Source organism: Chionomys nivalis, chromosome X, assembly GCF_950005125.1.
Source record: "Chionomys nivalis chromosome X, mChiNiv1.1, whole genome shotgun sequence".
Taxonomy (NCBI): domain Eukaryota; kingdom Metazoa; phylum Chordata; class Mammalia; order Rodentia; family Cricetidae; genus Chionomys; species Chionomys nivalis.
In genome coordinates, this window is record NC_080112.1 from 75,596,242 (window position 1) to 75,618,721 (window position 22,480).

The window sequence follows — 22,480 nt, forward strand, 5'->3', positions numbered from 1 at the left end:
ATGACTTAGAGGATTTGCTCTTTGTACTGGATGGTTTTTGTCAACCTGAAACAAACCTAAACATACATAGGAAGAAGGGATCTCAATTGAGAATTTTCTTCCCTTAACTCGACCTATTCACACAGGTCTGTGGCACATTTTCTTGATTGCTAATTGAGAAAGCCCACCATGGATGGTGCCATCCCTGGACAAGTGGGCCTGGATGTGAAATATTCCTTCATAGTCTCTGCTTCAGGTCCTACCTCCAGATCCCTGCCTTTGATTATCTTGCCTTGGTGTTCTGTAACCTGGAAGATGAAATACCACTCCCGAGTCCCTTCTCATTAATGTTTTATCAGAGCAACAAAAAGCAAACTAAGGCAGTCTCACAAGCCTCTCATGGCCACAGTTTCAGGAGAAAAGTCAAATTGTGTTCCCCAAAATGAAGTAAATACAGAATAGAATTGCATCAATTAGGCAACAAAATGTGTGGTGGGATGATGAGTCAAGGGTCAGGAAACAGGGTCAGATGTCCTGATCCCGTGATTTAGTTACCACTGGTACCTTGATGTACAGGTCTAGGTTCAGGGCAGGATGGTTCTCAATACCAAAACTTAATCCAGCTGAACATCCCCAAAGGATATTGATTACACAGAAAGAAACTCTGGGGAAAGTAGAGTGGGCAGAAGGTGAAATCTCCTTAGAAGATTGTTTGGTTTTGCCATACACATCAGGCAAGGTTTTGGTCTATATAAAGCACACCTCTTTATCCCTCTCCTCCACCATGTCTGGATAAAAAAAAAGAAGAAGAGGTTTGAAGAGGAAGGAAGTGTCTCATGTTTTAAGAGTTTGGAACAATCATCACGAGGTTTCTAAGGGTCCAGAGACAGAATGTCATTGTTTAGAGAAGATGAAGAACTGCGGCACGGGCCAGGAGCTTCTCCAAGGTATGTCGTTTTCCTTGACTTGATGCTGTTTCAGCAATATATAGCAAATGGGAATATGGCCATGTACCCCAAGTTTGCCTGGAGCTCTCTAAAAGCCAAGGATGCTCTTCTGCCACTGATCTTCTGCTTCAAGGGTACTGGGATTGCAAAAATGCATCACCACTTCTGACCCAGACTTTTTTTTTTTTAATTCAACATACCTCACTTCATCACTCCCACCACTGGCAGTAGTAACACTTACTGCACACAAGGGGAGTGACATTTACTTTCTTATTACAGTAACGTCCTTGCTCCCTGGTACTTACACTTTTTGCTTATTATTATTATCAAGGCAAGGTCTTTTTTTTTTTTTTTTTTTTGGTTTTTCGAGACAGGGTTTCTTTGTGGCTTTGGTTCCTGTCCTGGAACTAGCTCTGTAGACCAGGCTGGTCTTGAACTCACAGAGATCCGCCTGCCTCTGCCTCCCAAGTGCTGGGATTAAAGGCGTGCGCCATGATCGCCCGGCCAAGGCAAGGTCTTATGTAGTCCAAGTGGGCTTCAAACTAGCTAGGTGTTGAAGATCACCTTGAACTTCTGCTCTTCCTATGTCCACCTCCTGAGCCCTCAGTGCTGGTCTTACAAGTATGCTCTACCATACTCAGTCTATGCAGTACTTGGGATCAAAGGCAGAGCTTTGTGCTTGCTTGGCAAATACTCCACCAAATAAACTACATCCCCTAACCCATTAATCAGCAACTAAAAATTTGGCAGGCCTTGCAGTACCTACTGGGCAGAATCTGCTATGCAAATTACTGTTGTGTTTGAAGTGTACTTCTGTGCTTTGGATAATAAACTTTCCCAAGTACCATATGCAAATTTATCTTTTTTTATTTTAATAAGTTTTAATTTTTTTTAAACTTTCCTTTGCTTTTTTGTTTGTTTAAGACAGGGTCTCACTATATATCCCTGGCTGGCCTGGAAATGAGTACATAGACATAAACACACCTACCTCTGCCTTCAATGCCTTCAAAGTGCTAAGATTAAAGGAATGGGCCACTGTGCCACAATAGCCCAGATTGACCAGAATTGGCTTCCTGCCCTAGTGTCCCGTGCTCCTTGGTGATAGGATTACAAATTCTCTCCCTCCCTCCTTCCTTCCCTCCCTCCCTCTCTTCCTCCTTCCCTCCCTCCCTCTTTCTCCTTATCTCTTCCTTTCCCCCTCCTTCTCTCCCTCTCTCCTTCATTTCTTTTTTCTCTCTCTCCTTTTTCTTCTCCTCACTCCCTTCCTCCATCTCACCAATTTTCTCTTTCTCGTTCTGATAGGATGCCAAGCTGAATTCAAACTTAATGTTTAGCTCAGGGTAATTTTTAACTTCTGATGCTCCTGGTGATAGAAATAAAAGTGTGAGCCACTAAGCCTGGTTTATTTGGTGCTGAGAATGGAACCCAGAACTTCACACATACTAAGCAAACAAGCACTCTATGTTGATAGGGTTTTGCTGCATTTCAGAGGTGCCCAGCACCTCTATTATGAGAATGGGGTAGAACAAGTATGCGTAGATCTGTTTGCTGAAGTGGTAAGAGTTCTGGATTGAGGTCAGGAGGCCTGAATTTGAAAGGTGATCTTGCATATCATTTACTAACTGAGTGCCAACTCATGTTACTTCTATGGACTGGACATCCTTTCCTCTTCTTCTTTTTCTTTTCTTTCTCTTTTCTTTTTCTTTTATTCTTTTTTTTTTTTTTTGAGTTTTTTGAGACAGGATTTCTCTGTGTAGCTTTGGAGCCTCTCCTGGAACTTGCTTCATAGACCAGGCTGGTCTCAGCCTCACAGAGATCTGCCTGCCTCAGCTCCCAAGTGCTGGGATTAAAGATGTGTGCCCTGCCGCCCAGTGGACATCCCTTTTCTATAAAACTTTATGCCGGGAGGTGGTGGCACATGCCTTTAATCCCAGCACTCGCACTCGGGAGGCAGAGGCAGGCGGATCTCTGGGAGTTCGAGGCCAGCCTGGTCTACAAGAGCTAGTTCCAGAACAGGCACCAAAGCTACAGAGAAACCCTGTCTCAAAAAACAAAAAACAAAAAACAAACAAACAAAAAAACTTTATGGAGGAGTTGGACAGACAACTCAGTGGTTGAGAACATTGGTTGCTGTTCCAGAGGTCCTGAGTTCAATTCCCAGCAAACATGTGGTAGTTCACAACTGTCTATAATGGAATCTGATGTCCTCTTCTGTTGTTCAGGTATACACAGAGGTAGAGCACAATATCCATAAAATAAATGAAAAAAAAAAACTATGGAGAATTATGTGGTAGGACTGTAAGCTATGAAATTCTAAGTAATTATGAGACTTTTTTCTCTGGTCAGCAAGTTGCACAGACCCACTAGATTAGAGCCAGGACTCTGGTGTACTTCCAGTAAAAATGGAGGCTCTCCTCCATTCTTACACCGATGGTCAAATAATAACATTTCCAAGCAATTTCCAGGTCAATAGAGTAGTATATCCCTGAGATTCCGACCTTGGAATTTGAGTCAAGAGGATTCTTGAATCCAAGAGTTTGTAGTCAGCCTGGGCCACACAGAGAGAAAAGGTGAGAGAAGATATAGGTGAGGGTGGGGGGAAGGGAAGGAGGGATGGGAGAAGGGAGAGACAGACAGACAGAACACTCCAAGGGCAGCAATAGAAGCATCTTTTTTTTAAAAAAAAAAAGTACCTTATTTATTTAATTTCATGTGTATTCGTGTTTTGCTTCCATGTATGCCTGTACGAGGGTGTCAGATCTCCTGGAAATGGAGTTATAGACAGTTATGAGCTGCCATATGGATACTGGGGATTGAACCAGGGTCCTCTGGAAGAGCATCCAGTGCTCTTAACCACTGAGCCGTCTCCCCAGCCCCTATATACATCTTCTTAACTCCACAGAAAAAGGTTAGAATTATTATAAAAGTAGTAAAGTCTTTATAGTTTCAAAGTCATAGAAAGCTTTTATTAGAGACTAACAGGGCACTTCAAAGACACTGGGGGCCTTACTTCAAGGCACATAATACCGATTGTTAGTGTGTGTTGGAAGTTTGGAAAAGAGTCAAGAAGTTCTGCTTCTTACATAATATTCCTCAGGACTCCTTCAGACATCTTTAGCTTCACACAGTTCCTAAGCCTTTGCCCATTTCAGGAATGCCTTTGATGAATGCTAGGAAAACCAATAGGGCCATGGGCCTACTCAGAAAAGAAGCTCAGGAATGCTCCAGAGACAGGTTAAACCTTGCTAAGGGAACACCAGTAGGCTTCTCTTCTGAGTTCAGCTTATCTCTTGCCTGTTTTGATGTGACTGCTGACAGGTCAAAGGCTGTTGTTTCTTGTGGGGCCAGTCCTGCCTCTCAAACTTCAGTGCTATGAAGGGTTCAGTGTTGAGGGAAAAACTATATTCTAAGCCTGTTGCCTGAAGGGTGTGTGTGTGTGTGTGTGTGTGTGTGAGAGAGAGACAGAGAGAGAGAGAGAGAGAGAGAGAGAGAGAGAGAGAGAGAGAGAGAGAGGAGTGAGAGAGAAAGGGAAACAGAAAGAGACAGAGACTCTGCTTAGCTATGGTGAGGTTGGAAGCTTTGTGAGCATATTTTTCATCTGTAGTGAGAACGGGGTAGAGATTGAACTGACCATGGGGGCCACTCCTGTTTCCTCTTCAGTGATTTGGTTCAGGGGAAAATTGAGGAGGAGGCTGTGGGGATTGTTGTTCAGAATGTGGTCTTTGGAGGCATCAATTTGACATGGAAACAGGAGGAAATTGCAAATCTTGGGCCTTCTCCAGATCAAGAGACTCTAAAATTGTCAAGGGGTGGGGCCCAGCAACCCTTGGCTTTAGAGAAGCTCCCAGGTGAATCTGAGTCATGCTAATCAGAGAATTTCTTCCTCCGATCTTAGTTTCAATCTTGTCCTCATATTCAGACATTTGTTTTGAATCTAGACTGCAGTGGGATCAAAGGTCCCTGGGGGATTCTGCTTCTCAAGCAGGACTGAGAACCACACATGTGTTCTGTCCTTGAGGGCAAGTGTCCTGGTTTGCTTTCTACTGCTGTGCTAAAACACCATGACCAAAAGGAACTTGGGTTGAAAAAGGTTTGTTTCAGTTGGTGGATTACAGTTCATCAAGACTGAAGTCAGGGTAGGAACTCAAGGCAGGAAGTAAAGCAGAGGTCATGGAGGGGTGCTGCTTACTGGCTTGCTCCCCATGGCTTCCTCAGTGTGCTTTCTTATACCACTAGTGTGGGTGGTGTCCAGGAGTGGCACCACCCACACTAGTCTGGGTCCTTCCATATCAATCATTAATCAATAATATGCCTTAGAGGTTTGCCTAAAGGCCAATCTGATGGATGCATCAATTTTCTTAAATGAGTAACCCTCCCTCTTCCCAGATGACCTTAGTTTCTGTCAAGTTGACAAAAAAAAAAGTTACTTGCAGGTCTAGATGGGAGTTTTAGGATTAGAAGGTTTCCTAGCTCAGGGCCTGCCTCTACGTTGGATCAGAGGCTAAGTAGGGTGAGCCTGCGCTTAACAGAGAAGCTCAAGGATTTCTGGACGTCTTCTCTTTCTTCTCCCTTAAAGGTCTAAAAACAGCAGTTGACTAGATAAAATCCCAATACATGTACATGCTATGGTTTGGGAATTTTATTCAACTACAAAGAAGAATACAAGTATTGTTTGCAAAAAATGGAAGTGATTGGATATTATCATATTTAATGAATTAAGTCAGTCGGACTGAGAAAGACATATACCATAGTTTTCCTAATTCATGGGCCTTAACAACAAAAATAACTGGGACAAAACAGTAACAAGAAACAACAATAAACAGAGAATGCTGTTACTATAGCCTCTGACCTTCCTTATTGCAAATTAGGCATTGCTTATATGTAGACAATTATCTTAGCATTCTGAATTAAAACATTTCCTTCCACTTGAGTGTAAACACAGGGCTGGAGAGATGAGCCCATGATTAAGAGCACCAGTTGTTCTTTCAGAGGATTTTGGGTTCAGTTCTCACATGGGTGTACACACCTCACTGCAACTCCAGTTCCAGGAGATCCAGTGCCCTCTTCTGGTCTCTGGGGGTACTGCATACATATCGTGCACATGATCACACATGCACATGCATACACAAATCCTAAAAGGAAATAAGATATTTTTATGGAACCCTAGAAATATTATATACAAAAAACTTTGAATCTACTGTACCTAATGGGGATTCAGTCCTAGTCCTTGTCTTTATGAGCTTGAGATCAACAATTAAACACTCAGAAATCCTCTTCCTTCTCTGCCTTGTCCTTCTCCTTCTTTTGAGAAAGGGTCTTATTATATAGCCCTGGATGGCCTGGAACTGTTGACCAAGGTTTCTGACCCACCAGGTCCCACGCCCGTTTAGTCCCAAAGAAACACACAGAGGTCTACGTTAATTATAAACTGGTTGGCCTATTAGCTCAGGCTTCTTATTAACTCTTATAACTTATATTACCCCATAATTCTTGTCTGTGTTAGCCACGTGGCTTGGTACCTTTTATCAGTAAGGCAGTCTCATCTTGCTTGTTTTGTGTCTGACTTCTTCTGTGACTGGATGATGACTGCAGACTGATCTTTCCTCTTCCTAGCATTCTCCTGTTCTTATCATCCCACCTCTACTTCTTGCCTGGTTGCCCTGCTTATACTTCCTGCCTGATTACTGTCCAATTAATGTTTTATTAAAAATAATACAAGTGCCAAGATAAAAGATCATTGTCCCACAGCATGGAACTCAGGATTTCTCCCAGAGACCCACCTTCCTTTATCTCTGGAGTGCTGAGACTAAAAACATGTGCCACCATGCCCAGTCTATATTCTTTTTTATTCCCATACCTACAACAGATTTTTTTCGATTTATGTGTGTATGCACATGCATGAATGCCTGTGTATGTGCATGCCACGGTGCATGCGTAGAAGTCAGAGTACAACATGTAGAGCCAGGTCTCTCCTTCCACCCTGTGATCCAGGAATCACATTTCTCAGGCTCAACAGCAAATTTACCTGCTGAGACATCTCATTGGCTCAAGGTTTAGTTTTTGAAAAAATGGATTAAGAGAAAAAGTCAGAGGGCACAGAAGAGTGGGATAAAAAAACAAACACAGTGCTGAACATGACAGCATATGCCTGCAATTCCAGTTTTTGGGGAGGCAGAGGCAGGAGGATTAGGTGTTTAAGGCACGCTCTGTCACACAGTGAGTCTGAGGCTAGTCTGGGCTACATGAGACTTTTGTATTTCTCCAATCGTGGGTAGCATACTCCACCAAAGCCTGTCACATTTCTTCCAAAATTTTTGCACTTAACAACTCTTATATTGATTTAATTCTATATGTATGTGTGTTTTGCCTACATGTATGTCTGTGTACTACTCGAATGTCCATTTCCTGTGGAGGTCAAAAGAGGACATCGGATCCCCTGGAACTGAAGTTATAGATAGTTGTGAGCCAAACCCAGGTCCTCTGAAAGAGCAGCAAATGCTTTTGGCCATTGAGCTATCTCTCCAACCCCCATGTCTGCGCTTTTTATTACTGCTTTCCAGTAACACAGGTTACTATAAAGTAGGGTTGTCCCACTGCAGCACTCAGGGAGATACTGACATGGCTATGGCCACATTCAGATTCTTTGTCTAGAAAAGGAGGATAAGGGTGTGACATCTGTATCGTAGGGTTGGAATAACAATTGAGATCTTTCATGACAAGCTCTAGTGCACAATACATGACAGTAATAGCTGTTATCTGCATGTGAAAAGCAGCTATATAACTTATCACGCAAAGCAGCATATTGTTGCGAGCCAAAGGAGGAGCTCATTAAATGGCCCTACTGAGCTGTAGCCATAAATCTAGATACAATAGTCATTCTCTATATTTCTTCCTTTCCAGAACCTTCCCTTGCGAGATACGCTCATGAGGAGTTCATGCTCTAGTGAAAGGAATGTTTCTTACACATCACTTAAAAGAGTAACTGAGGTGGGCGCTGGACATGTGTGTAGAATGAGTTCACAGATGAATACATGGGTCCAAGACAGCTTTATATTCTCATACTAGTGCCTCAACTGTCCTGACACTTAGTTCCCTTAAAGCCACCTTTGCTCTATCCTCTCCAAATAGAGAATCATGTTGTTCCTGTTTTAACTCATAGACTGTCTCGTCTTTCGGCCTCATGTGTGGGGGTGACCAGGATGTTGCAATCCGCTGGATCTCTGTTAGTTCCTGTTATTTTTTTGGCCTTCTCATAATCAGTGTCTCAATTTCTTTATTAAATTGTGCATAGTCATCCTTCGTATGACATCTTTCTTCTTCTTTTGTTTGAAACATAATAGTCTGTGGGTGTCAAACTGGAGCTTGCCCATTCCAGACCAGTGCTCTACCACTGAGTTTTATCCCAGACCTTCTTGTTTTTAAGACTGGTCTAACTAAATTGCCCAGGATGGCCTTGAACCTACTCTGTAGCAGGCCTTAAGCTTGTGGTCCTCCTGTGTCAACCTCCTAGTAGCTGTGATTGTAGGGCTATAAAATCAGATCCAGCTAAGATGTTCTTGCATTATCCTTAGCTTGTCTCAGGACTATATGAGTTGTATTAATGGTACTGTCTTTACTGGCATTTATCATTTGTACATTTATCCTATATAATGTGTGCCAATTCCTATTTGTAGAAAGAACATCCAGGTCAGAAGTAACGGCTAAGCAAGTGTGCATACCACCATAGGGTGTTATGAGCTCTCAGGCCTTGCCACGTAGTCTCAGCATTCCTCTGCTTATAGTAGCCCAGGGCCTGCAGAAAGATTTTCATAAGCTTTGAAAGTCTCTTCTAGATTTGAGATTCCCTAGTTACTTTTTGTTTGTTGTTTGTTTGTTTAAAGACACGGTGTCACTCATAACCCAAACTGGCCTGAAACTTACTCTGAGTACTGGCTTTGGACTTAACAATGCTCCTGCCTCAGCCTCCTGAGTGCTGTCAGGATTACAGGCCTGCATCATCATGCCTGGCTCTCTGTTGGATTTCAAGGCCAGATTGGCAGTATAGCTCATTGGTTATACTAAGGGTTAAGGTCAGCAGGTGGCGGATCCCAGGATGGAGTAAACCACAGAACCAAGAACTCTCCATCTCTGTTAGGAAAGGAGCTGACGACGGCAGGCATGTTGGGCACCCCTTTGTTGAAACGTCACAATCCATCTTTCTCAAGCTGGGTTTTCCAAGATCACCAAGGTGAGTCAAGGGCAGTGGTGGATTATGCTGCCTGAATCCTACTTGCACTCTTTACTTTCCCACAGCCAGCTTCTAGCATGGGAAAGACACCATGCCACAAATCACATCTGCTCTGGAAGTCCCTAGCGGCTGGAATGAAGGGAATGGCTGTTTTCTAGCTCCCCTGCTATGTTGTACCACTTCTGAAAGGCAAATGTTCCTGGCCTTGGTGAGATTCAGCTCTACTGCCCAGTCTACACCGGCCCTCACATTCACTGCCCAGTCTGTACTCATCCTCAGCTCTCTTAATGGGAGCAAAACTTCCTTGGTGAACCGAACAGTGGCTTCTAGCTCTGCCCCCTGGGTTTTGCTACAATGGCCTAGGAATTTGGAGATGGCTCTCACTCCAGAGCAGTGTGAAGAGGACCTCTCAGCTCCTCCACCACACAGAACAGTGCCTCCTCTGCTGCTCTTCTGCCCATGGTGCCTTGGTTCACTTTCAGTTTTCTGTGGGAAACTCTTTTTAGCATTAACATGTGTGACAGCCGTTGGCCTGTCAGGACCTGGGTGGATACATGCTCACGGAGAACTTTTCCACTGAGTTAAGAGTTGTTAGTTATCGAGTCACTATTTTTCTTGACTACATTTATCTATCTATCTGTCTGTTTATTTTGTGTGTCTCTCTGTGTGTATATGCTCATGTTCATGCATCACAGCTCACATGTGGAGGTCAGAGAACAACCTGCTGGCATTAATTCCCTCATTTTTTTTAAAGATTTATTTATTTATTAAGTATACAGTGGTTTGCCTGCCTGTGGGCCAGAAGAAGGAACCAGACCTCATTACAGATGGTTGTGAGCCACCATGTGGTTGCTGGTAATTGAACTCAGGACCTTTGGAAGAGCAAGCAGTGCTCTTCTGAGTCATCTCTCCAGCCCTAATTCCCTCTTTCTACCATGTAGGTCCAGGGACTGAATTCAGGCTGTCAGACCTTGCAGTGAGCGTTCTTAACCCATTTAGCCACCTCGCTGGCGCTATGGTTTTGGATATTTGAGATGGGTCTTCAGGGAGCGCAGAGTGACCTTGATCTCAATAGGTCGCTGAAGTTGACATGAGATCCTTATCTTCCCACCTCCACCTCCCCAAGAGCTAGGATTGCAGGTGTGTGCCACTAAGCCCAGAAAGGTCATCAGTTGAGTACCAAATGAACAGAAACAAGCGATAAAAGCATGGAACTTGAGCACATGTGGTAAATCACAAAGTAGGTATATGAAATAAACTTGTGCTGACCTCGAAGCTAAGCCTTTGTCAGGGTATGTCGGCCCAAGAATCTGCCACTGCTCTTCCTTGTTTCCAAGGGAAAGGATGGACTGCAAAGTTCAGGTGCTCTCTCCGGGGTGTCCGAGAGTTTAGAGAGTGCGAGGGCCTGTGAGTTTTTAGAATCTAGACAGTGCTGCCGAGGCATGGCAACAGGACACACCCTATGTAGGTCCACATGAACCTTAAAAGGTAAGTCCTCTAGTGGGTCTCTGTAGGGAAAGTCAAGGGGAAAAGCCAATATTAACATTTTGTTTTTAAAAGGATGTGCCCGCGGGCTGGAGAGATGGTTCAGTGGTTAAGAGCATTGCCTGCTCTTCCAAAGGTCCTGAGTTCAATTCCCAGCAACCACATAGTGGCTTACAACCATCTGTAATGAGGTCTGGTGCCCTCTTCTGGCCTTCAGGCATATATACAGACAGAATATTGTATATATAATAAATCAATAAATATTTTTTTTAAAAAAGGATGTGCCCGCGTTTTTCGGGGGTGGTGACTTGCATCTTTAATCCTAGCAGTTCACAGGCAGAAGCAGACAGATCTCACTGAGTTCTAGGCTACATAAACCCCCATCTCAAAGTGTGTGCAGGGGGGTGGCTTTTCTGCAGGTTTTCCATTTTCCTCTTTCCCTCTCTACCTCTGTCTATGTCCCTCCTTCCTTCTTTCTCTCTTATGTACAGGTTTAGGCAGTCTACCATTGAGTGACATTTACAGCCTGTAGGTTTTTCTTAAAGGTGCAGTGTAGGACTTTATACAATATATCTGTAGGTGGAGACTGCTTGCTTGTTTCCTGGCTGCTTTGTCCCAAATATCACACAGAAACTATATTAATTACAACACTCAGGCTTCTTATTAACTAATTCTTATTTCTTAAATTAGCCCATTTCTATTAATCTGTGTATCGCCACAAGACTGTGGCTCACCTGGTAAGGTTCTGTTCTGGTGTCTTTCTTCTTTGGCAGCTACATGCTATCTCCTTGACTCCTACTCTCTCTGTATATCTCTGTTCGAATTTCCTGCCTGGCAGAAGGACATCCCAAATAGCATGTCCAACAATAAAGCTGGGGCTGTGAATGTGCTCACTGTCTCCCATGTGTGGGAACCGGGTTCCATCTCCAGAATCAAAACAAAACGGTAAAGCATAGTAAGCTTGTCTTCTTTGTCTATCTCCTTAGTCTCCACAGCCACCTACCTAGGCCTCAAACCTGTCTCTGCCTGCTCACCATTCCCCTATCCTTTTTTCTTTTTTTTTTTTTTTTTGGTTTTTTTTTTTTTTTGGTTTTTCGAGACAGGGTTTCTCTGTGGTTTTGGATCCTGTCCTGGAACTAGCTCTTGTAGACCAGGCTGGCCTCGAACTCACAGAGATCCGCCTGCCTCTGCCTCCCGAGGGCTGGGATTAAAGGCGTGCGCCACCACGGCCCGGCTCCTCTATCCTTTTATTCTCAGCCCATCCCAGATCTAGTATCTCACTCTGGCTGGTTTTCCCCTATAGGGAGAAGACTCCTCCTGATTTCTGATGTATTGCGGTTTATCTGTGATACTGTGTGTCTTAGAAGTAATCACCTGGTCACACAGGCCCTGAAAAACTGAAAATGTTATCAATGAACATGATGTTTTGGTCATTTTGGAACATACTTAAATAGCTGAAAGTTGTCTTTCTTGGCCTTGTAGGGACACTGCCTGTTATAGCCCCAGTTCCTGCCTAACAAGGACTGACACTCATTGAAAACCTACATCATATCAAACCCCATGCTGAACAATATCATTAATGCTATTTAATTCTTTTTAAAATTTAATATTGTATTAATTCTTTGATATTTTATATAACGTATTTTGATCATATCCACCTCCACTCCTCCCAGATCCATTACACCTCCCTGAACTCCTTCCCAACTTCATATCCTACTTCTTTTTATAAAAGAGTTATTTATTTATTAAATATACAGTGTTCTGGCTGTATGCATGCCTGCAGGCCAGAAGAGGGCACCAGACCTCATTACAGATGGTTGTGAGCCACCATGTGGTGTTGAACTCAGGACCTTTGGAAGAGCAGGCAATGCTCTTAACCTCTGAGCCATCTCTCCAGCCCCCGCAGTGAATATGTTTTAAAGCCTTGGTTGAGCCTCTGAAAGGCTCCCTTGGCTTTGCAGTTTCTGCAGTGGGAGCTCTCCTCATCAGAGCTGCAGTTTCCTTAGCTGGTCTCAGGAGCCTGGAGAAGCAGCCTCCTCCCTTTCCTGTGTTGATTTGATAAGCAGGTTCAGAAGCTTATTGAATCTAAAAGTAGTTGCATCTCAGTGGGGAGCAGGAAAGACTGGCTGTCTAAATGCCAGTGCATAGCAAAGACAGAAACAGTAGCTTGGCAAGCTGATAAGGACCGAGCAGAATCAAGAATAGAATCTGCGGGCTGAAACACAAGACACCTGCCTATCTGTTTCCCCTGTGAATGAGCTCGTTCATATGTTCTGTATTTGCTCATTCTTCCCCATTTCTCATGTATTTATTTTGCTCCTTAATTGACTAGTGGGGACCAAATCCCAAGTGTTTAGAGAACTGAAACTTTAACTTTCTGCAGTAGTTTTGTACTGGCTTGCATCCACTCATTTAAAGACACACACAGACACACACAATTTAATTTCTTTATTTTGTGTGGGAAGGGGTGGAGATGTTGAGTGTGTGCATGCCATGCTGTGCATGTGAAGGTGAGGACAGCTTGGAGGTGACAACTGTCTTACCATGTAGGTCCCAGGATAGAACTTAGGCTTTGTGGCAAGCACCTCTACCCACTGAGACATATTAGCACCTATTTTTCAGGGGGTTTCTAATTTTTCTCTGTAGCTCTGGATGTCATGGAACTCGATATGTAGATCAGACTTGCCTCGAACTCACAGAGATCTGCCTGTCTCTGCCTCCTGAGTGCTGGGATTAAAGGCATGCACCACCACCACCTGGCACAACGCAACCAGGTTGGCCTTAACCTCATCATTTTCTTGCTTCCATCTCCTCAGTGCTGGGATTATACATGTCTGTCACTATTTCCAGCTTCACATTTTTTGTTAGCTTGGTTTTTGAAAAGGAGGCTCATATAGCCCAGGCTCTCAAACTTGATATATTGCTGAGAGATTAACCTTCAACTCCCAATCTTCCAGCCTCTACCTTCCAAGTGCTGGGATTCTAGGCATAGTTACCACATCCTGTTCTCCCACTTTCTCTTTCAGCTACTTGAGTTTTTGTTTGTTTTACTGTACGTTTAGTGCAGCATGTAGTCCTAGCTGAAAGATAAGTGTTAGGCTTGGGGGTTTGTAAACAAAGGCGTACAACATTATAAACCATTGACTTTTGTTTCTCAGATCTTTCTTGAGGTCTCCCTAGTGCTCGGATTACAGGCGTGTATGAATGCACTAAGCATCCTTGCCTTATTAATGTCACAACTGGAAGGGGTTAGTTCTCTGCCTTGTTCTTTCAAAAGTCCCTGGCATCAAACCATTGTGGTGAGTGAGCCTGTAAAATGCAGCTGCAAGAGTCAGCAAATAAAGACACTTGCTGCCAAACCTGAGACAACCGGAGTTTAAATTAATCCCTGGGACCCAAATGATGAGAAGAGAGAAACAAACCCCCACATTGTCTTCTGACCTCGACATTTGAGCTGTTGTGCACTTGTCCACACAAAACACATACACACACACGCACACAATCAAATGTAATGTTATTTTTAAAATCCAGCTGAAAGAGCAGTGCCTTTGAAGGTTGGCTTGCTCCCTGCTTCTCTCTTCTGTGTGCTGGGATCTCACCTGCCAAGCCTGCTGAAGGCAGTTCCACACCTTTAAAAATTCTCTTTGTATGACTATCAGGCCTCAGCTTCCTGCTCTGACTTCTGCTCCTTGTCTCCTCCACCAGCCCTGCCCTGGGACAACTTCACTGATGATGTTCCCCTATCTGTCCCTTGAAGCATGGGATATTTACATGTTTAGAACATTTTTCATGTTTGCCTTCAGACTTCTTCATGGCTAGTGCCCTTTCTTTACTGTATTTTTGTAGCAAACTCTGGTGATTTGAAAGCATATATCACTGTCCTTTGTCTTCTCTGAGAACAAAGAGCACATTAATCTAGAATGTCATCTTGCCCCACCCAGTTTCCTGTAGCCACATTATGCAATGTGGATTTACTATTTCTTCCTCTTCCTTCTCCATTTCTCCCACCTCTCCTCCCTCCCCTCTCCTCCATTGCCCTCTCTGCTTCTTTCCTATCTTTTCTTCTTTCCCTTTTTCATTCTTTCTGAGTTGCACAGTTGGGTCTCAGGTTCCTCAGCCAAGCTGTTATCCCACCTCAGCTCCTGAGTGCTGGGACTATATGCATGGATACCATGCCCAGAAAGTTCTTTTGCTTTAGGAGAATCTTAGGACCCAAACTCAGGGTCTTGTGCTCTAACACCTGTCTCTATCCCCATCTTTCCTTTTCTTATATTAACTTTTATAGATCTCTCTTCTCTGTTTCATTCTTGGGCATTGAGATGGAGTAATAAAAAAATGCTGTGGCTCCCTGAGTGGCTGCAGGGGGCAGCGGGCCATGAGACCATGCTGCAGGTCTCTGGGTAGGGGTAGGCAGCAGGCCCCAGAGCAACCAGTCCCAGGCAAGGCACAGATGGCACAGTTCCCACACTGCAGGCAGCTGGTCCCATGCAGGAAGCCATGCGGTGGGGCGAGAGACAGAGACATGGATTGCCACGCCATGCAGAGTGAGGTTGGATATTTATTTAGTGGGTTATGGAGGGGGAAAGGAGAAGGAGAAGGGAGAAGAGAAGAGAAGAGAAGAGAAGAGAGAGAGACAGAGAGAGAGAGAGAGAGAGAGAGAGAGAGAGAGAGAGAGAGGAGAGGGGAAAGAGAAAAGGGAGAGACAGAAGCTGCCTTTTCGAGAGGGAGATGGAATAAGAAGAGACCCAGACTGCAAGCAGGAAGATCTGCCTGCCTCAGTGGATGGGGGGTTGGGGGTGGGAGGGTGGGGACGTGGCTTGTGTCTTAAAGGGACAGAACAGATCATTACAGGCATAGTGGTGCATGCCTTTAATTCCATCACTCAGAAGACTGAGACAGGAGAACTACCACAGTACAGCCTGGGGTGCATAGTGAGTTCCAGAGTGGGACCTTTTTCTCAACAACTACAATGACAAAAAGCCATAAACCTCTGCTCCCTGTCACTGAGTTAATTTATTCATCTCAGTTGTGGTGCTTGCTCTGTAGTCCAAGGATTCTGGCACTCTTTCGATGTAAACAGCCATTCTCCCCTCCCCTCATCTTAGAAATGAGGAATAAGAAGGCTTTTTTTTTTTTTTTTTTTTTTTTTTTTTTTTTTGGTTTTTTGAGACAGGGTTTCTCTGTGGTTTTGGAGCCTGTCCTGGAACTAGCTCTTGTAGACCAGGTTGGTCTCGAACTCACAGAGATCTGCCTGCCTCTGCCTCCCAAGTGCTGGGATTAAAGGTGTGCGCCACCACCGCCAGGCAAGAAGGCATTTTCTTGTCTTGACATTTGTCACGAACTGTGACAAATAATAATTAATAGGAAGCTTATAGATGTCATCTCACTAACAAGAGGACGTGCTCTGTCAGTGCTGTAACTTAATATGGTATTTGAAGCTGTGATCACATATGGAAACCAAATAGAAAAACATAGAAAATGAGTGAACTCAAAACAGAAAGGTAAAATTTCAATTACTTGCAGAAGGCATAATATTAACAGATAAAACTACACTGGTTACAGTGGAGAGCACCTTTAACCCCAGCCCTTGGGAGGCAGAGGTAGGCAGACCCCTGTGAGCTCGAGTTTAAGGCTGAGCTGGCCTACATAGTGAGCTCTAGGACAACTACAGCTACCTAGTAAGACCTTGTTTTAGAAAAAAGCAAAAATAAACAAACAACGACAACAAAAATCAAACTAACTATTGAAAACCCCTAATATAACAAACACTTCCATTTTAAAAACAAATAAGGGAATTCAGCTTGTTCTCTTTGTGATCAACACCAACAAAAATTTTGATACCCTTGCTGTATCAAACTAGAAAATAAGAAGAAATCGAGTCCTCAAAATAACACGACCTAAACATTTCCAGGAGACAGGACAGAAAACAGCATCTCACGGAGCCTATTTTCATGTTGTCCAGGAAAATGTGGGAATGGTGCCACCCACTTTTAGGCCGGGTTTTCCCACATGAATTAATATACTTAAATCAACCCCCACAGACATGCTCCCAGATTAATCTCATCAAGACAATCCTTCCCCAAGACTTAACTTACTCGATTCTACATTCTTTCAGGTTGACAATTAAAACTAACTACCATACCATATGATTACTGATTTTTTTTCTATCAACAAAGGAGTTCGTAGACAATGTTAAATTATAAATGGCAGGAGATATTTAAATCATTGATATTAACAAAGGATTGATATACAAAGACTATACAAGAGTGTTCATAAAACATCAAGAAGAAAAGAAAAAAGAAAGAAACTGAAGAATGGAGATAAACAAGCAAGTCACTGGGGAAAAAAAGCTACCAAATATATAGACAGAGTCTCCATATCATAAATACTCAGATATCGTGTTCCTGCCCTTCACTAGTCAGGGCATCTTGCTCAGATTATATCAAGTTATCTCAGTGTTCTTCTTCCTCATGCCCAATGTTTCTGCCCACCTCCATCCCTCCCCTCCTTTTGATTCTTCAGTTCAGCTTTACCAACTCACCTCTCCCTCTATCAAATGCAAATTGTGGTGAAATCATTGATCATATGGCCTCATTCACATTGAGGCAGAAGTGACTTGTGTCATATATGGCATTCCGTTCCCCCAGCCCATCTAATGCATCAGTAGTGATGGCATTTCAGGTATCAGCCTACAAATGGGGGGTGGGGCTTCTTGATTAACATAAATTAAATGACACATAATGTTGCCTCCTTTGGTTCTTGTTATGCCCAAATCCACGAAGTCCCCCAAAAGCCAACAACGAGACCGAGTCCCGTATGTAAAAGCAAAGAGCCTTTATTTTATGCAAGTTTGCAAACTCTGTCTCTCTGCATGTCCAACATATTGGAATAAATGGAGAGCCCCAAGCTCAGTTAGAGTTGAGTTTTTATAGTAGTAAAGGTGGGGTTTCTGAGGTTCAGGACCCCTGATTGGCTGCATTTGTCTAGGGGTGTCCTGGTGAGTGTGTGCTGGCAGGTGATCCTATCTACAGTGATTGGAACGTTAGGCATTTCCTTTGAATGGTCTGTTCTTGGGTGGTACTTGGGTAATCTCAGTTTGTGGTTCTTCTAGCAACCAGAATTGCTTCAGGGTAAACTACTTATCGGTGGTTAAGTCCTACACTGGCAGGTAATAATGGTTGGAAGTAAAGAACTTCCTTTGGGCGATCTGTTCATATTTAGTGTATCAGGATGGCTCCTACAGTTCTGTGTCCTGAAATTTTTGCTTGCTAAAAAAGAGCAGTAACCTTTTTTGATAACAGACAGGGTTCTGGAAGGGAGTTTTAAAAGTTGGTGTTGGGCCGGGTGATGGTAGCACATGCCTTTAATCTCAGCACTCAGGCAGAGGCAGGCAGATCTCCAAAGCAAATTCCAATACAGCCAGAGCTGTTACACAGAGAAACCCTACCTCAGAAAAAAGAAAAAGTTGATGCTGGGATTGAACTTTTTGTTTCCTTGAAGCAAACTATAAAATACTTATTAGGGAAGAGAAATTTAAACTAAAAACCTTTGTTTTTCTTTTCAGGAAGCATGCCTTCTAACATGAGAATCGCCTATGTGACGGGATTTTTTTTTCTGTTATAACCTGGATGCCTGGGACAGTCAAGATGAGTTGGGGGAGCTACACAGTTTCTCTCCAACTTCTGATCACGTTAATAGGGCTTTCTTTGCTGTCTCTGGTAGAGACATATGGGTTCAATAAGTGCACACAGTATGAATTTGATATTCATCATGTGTTCTGCATTCGGAAGAAGATCACTAACTTGACAGATGCCATTAGTGACATACCTAGATATACTACTCACCTCAACCTGACAGAGAACTACATTCGAGTCCTTCCTCCCCAGAGCTTCACTAATCTGTCCTCTCTGGTGGATCTGAGACTAGAGTGGAATTTAATTTGGAAAATCGATGAAGGTGCCTTTAGGGGACTTGAAAATTTGACCCTTCTAAATTTAGTGGAAAATAAGATTCAAAGTGTGAATAAGTCCTTTGAGGGCCTGTCCAATCTGGAGACCTTGCTCCTGAGCCACAATCAGATTACCCATATTCACAAAAGAGCCTTTACTCCTCTTGTCAAGTTGAAATATTTGAGCCTCTCACGAAACAGCATTACCAATCTTTCTGTTATCCTTGAAGCAGTCCAGTATCTTCCGTGCCTGGAGTATCTTGATCTTACTAACAACAACATCATCTACTTGGACCACAGCCCTAAGGCACTGCCTTCTCTGATCCACCTGAGTTTTCAGGGGAACAAACTACTGGAGTTAAATTTCTCTGCTTTGTCATTGCCTAACCTAACCACGCTAAGTGCTTCCCAGAATGGTCATGGAGTCATTCAGAATGTGTATCTGGAAACTCTGCCCCAGCTTAGGAGCTTGAATCTGAGTGGAACATTGGTGAAACTGGAGATGCTTTTAGCCAAACACCTGCAGAATGTAAGGGTTATGGACCTCAGTAACCGGGAGCTTAGACATGGTCACTTAAATATGGAAACTGTTTGTCACCTCCTCAAAAACCTACCCAGGTTAGAGGCCCTGGTTTTTCAGAAGAATGCCACCAATGCAGAGGGCATTAAGCATCTGGCGAAGTGTACCAGGCTTTTGTTTCTTGACCTGGGCCAAAACAGTGACTTGGTTCATCTCAATGACAGTGAGTTTGATGCTCTGCCCAGTCTCCAAAGACTGAATCTGAACAAGTGCCAGCTTTCCTTCATCAGTAACAGGACCTGGGGTTCCCTGCAGAACTTGAGCATCCTAGATCTGAGCCACAACAAGCTTAAAGGTTTTCCAGATTTTGCCTTTTCACCCTTGAAGGGCTTGAAGTCTCTCTTTCTCGGAAGAAACCCCATCACAGAACTCAATAACCTGGCCTTCAGTGGGCTATTTTCACTGAAGGAGCTCAATTTAGCTAGGTGCTGGATAGTAACAATTGACAGGCATTCCTTTACTCAGCTTCCAAATCTACAGTTTCTAGATCTTGAGGCCAACAATATCCGGACTCTCAACCATGGAACCTTCCAATGTTTGAAAAAACTCAATGTTTTGATTCTTTCCCACAACCGCCTGGAAATTATAGAGCCGCGTGCGTTCTCTGGTCTCACTTGTCTCCATCACCTTGACCTAATGTACAATAGTTTGTCATATTTTCAGGAACATGTTTTCTCTGGCCTGGAAAATCTTCAGGTTTTGAAACTCGGTTTTAATAACATCAAATATGAAACTACTATGACCCTTCAACATCCTCCATTTATGAAGCTCAAATCTTTGAAAGAGCTCAACCTAGAAGGACAAAAAAATGGGATTCGGGTTGTTCCGAAGAACCTTTTCCAAGGGTTGAGTAGCTTGCAGGAGTTACTCCTAGGAAAAAACCCCTCTGTATTCCTGGACCACTACCAATTTGACCCTCTGATTAATCTCACAAAGCTGGATATCTCAGGAACAAAAGATGGAGACAGAAGTCTCTATTTAAATGCCTCCTTATTCAAAAAACTCAAAAGGCTAAAGCTCCTGCGCCTTGAAAATAATAACTTAGATTCGTTGATTCCTGGCCTGTTCTCTGGTTTACAGAGTCTACAGATCTTATCTTTAAGATTCAACAACTTGAAGGTCATTAATCAAAGTCATCTGGAGAATCTGACATCATTGGTGTTTTTTGATGTCTATGGGAACAAACTTCAGTGCAACTGTGACAATATGTGGTTCAAGAACTGGTCAATGAACACAGGGGAGGTCCATGTCCCCTTCCTCCGGAGCTACCCTTGTCAGCAGCCAGACAGCCAGAGTTTGCTTATAGATTTTGATGATGCCACGTGTAATTTTGACTTTGGAAAGGTCTATTTTTTCTGTTCCTTCACGATGGTCCTCACCACTATGGTCTTCTCTTGGTTCAGTGCCAAGATGATTTCGTCTCTGTGGTATTGTTTGTATATATTTAGGGCTTGGTACCTCACTAAATGGCACAAAACAGAAAAGAAGTTCTTGTATGATGCATTTGTCTCTTTCTCAGCCACTGATGAAGACTGGGTATATGAAGAGCTTGTTCCAGCCCTTGAAGAAGGCAACCAGACCACCTATAAGCTTTGTCTTCACCACCGGGACTTTGAACCCGGCATTGACATCTTTGAGAACATCCAGAATGCAATTAACACAAGCCGAAAAACTTTATGTGTGGTCAGTAACCAATACCTGCATAGTGAATGGTGCCGGCTTGAAGTCCAGCTGGCCACCATGAAGATGTTCTATGAGCACAAGGATGTCATTATCTTGATCTTCCTTGAAGAGATTCCTAACTATAAGCTGTCGAGCTACCACCGACTAAGGAAACTTGTAAACAGACACACATTTATCACTTGGCCAGACAGTGCTCACCAGCAACCACTCTTCTGGGCCCGCATTAGAAATGCATTGGGCAACGAGACTGTGGAGAAAGAAAATACACATCTAATTGTTGTCGAGTGACTGAAAGTCTTACAACCCCAAATCCTGCTGTATAATGTTGTCCAAAATACATGTAAGCTGAGTGTGACAAAATGAACCCATTCTTCAGGGACAAAAGCAGGGTTTGCTTATAACTGTAAGACCTGGGACCATTTGGGTAGTGTTCATCAGGCAAGCAGGAGAGTACAGAGAACTGCTCTGAAAACTTTCAGGAGCAGGGTCCCACTGTTATGGGATTGGGTAAGGAGAAGAAATTCCTGTTCTATTAAGGAGAAGACTTGGAGCAGCAGTCACCTGAAATTCTGGCAAACAGAAAGGTCTTATGTGTCTTGAGATCGTTGTTCAAATATTTTCTCCAAAGAAATTCCTGTCAAGAGAGACTGTATTTGTGTACCAGCTTCCTCCCAGATTAAAACCTTCCATCTTGCAGGGAAGCTTCCTAAAACGGATGTTTACAGGGAGCTAAAACAACAGGATGTTCTAGGGGGAGATTAAAATATTCCATCCTGCAGGAAAGCTTAAACAGTAAAGCCTGCTGAGAGATGCCCTTAGGCAAGTCCAGCTGCCTGGCACAAGCAGGGAGCAGCTGAGCTGCCAGGAAGGGGCTCAGAGCAACTGAGCCACGAGGAAAGGACACTCTCCATCCTGTTCAGCTGTCTGCAAGTTGTGCAGTACGCTCTAGGTTTCCAGCTTTTGTGAAGTGCCATCCAAGCCTGGGTGGACTTTGGTGATAAGCTGTTTTATAGTCATTTCCGCTCCTGTAAATAATCCCTAACTCATGTTCTTGTAAATAAACCTAATAAAGCTCATTGGCTGACAAAGCTGGACTTTGGTGGTAGCTGTACTTTGGTATGTGGTCAGTTCCCTAACTATTCATTTCTCCCAGGAACAGAATCACATAACAACACTGTACTGCTAACAACCCATACCAACAGAACCAACAAAACAAAGACAGCACAACAACAAAGAACCACATTAAAACAGAAAGTAAAATAAGGGGAAGAAAGAAATTGCCTCCTACACGACTCTGGTTTGTGACTGATGTCCCAGACACACAGCCATTGGAGTTTTTAAATCTATGGGTTTTTTTTTTTTTTTTTTTTTTTAAGATGGCATTTCTCTGTGTGTTGCTCTGGCTATCCTGGAACTCACTTGTAGACCAGACTAGCCTTGAACTCACAGAGATCCGCTTGCCTCTGCCTCCCAAGGGCTGGGATTAAAGGCGTGTACCACCACTGACAGGATCCTCAAGTCTATCTTAAGATGTCTTTAGATGGCATTTCTATGAAGTCTGTTTTGCCCAACTAGCTTGGATGATATCTTCTGTAAGTCTTACTTCTCTAATTCATCAAACCCTCTCTTAA

The 22,480-nt window shown here is 43.4% G+C and overlaps 1 protein-coding gene across 1 annotated transcript; it reads left to right on the forward strand.

Annotated features, from left to right (window-relative positions):
- Positions 1-866: 866 nt before the first annotated feature.
- Positions 867-21,908, forward strand: LOC130867805 (toll-like receptor 13). Its single transcript, XM_057759989.1, has 2 exons — positions 867-926; positions 18,203-21,908. The coding sequence occupies exon 2, from the start codon at positions 18,267-18,269 to the stop codon at positions 21,135-21,137; it is 2,871 nt and encodes a 956-aa protein (XP_057615972.1). The 5' UTR covers positions 867-926; positions 18,203-18,266; the 3' UTR covers positions 21,138-21,908.
- The last annotated feature ends 572 nt before the right edge of the window (positions 21,909-22,480 follow it).

What these genes read in the sequence shown, in the direction of transcription:
- LOC130867805 (XM_057759989.1), top strand. Translation starts at nt 18,267, where the DNA reads ATGCCTGGGACAGTCAAGATGAGTTGGGGGAGCTACACAGTTTCTCTC.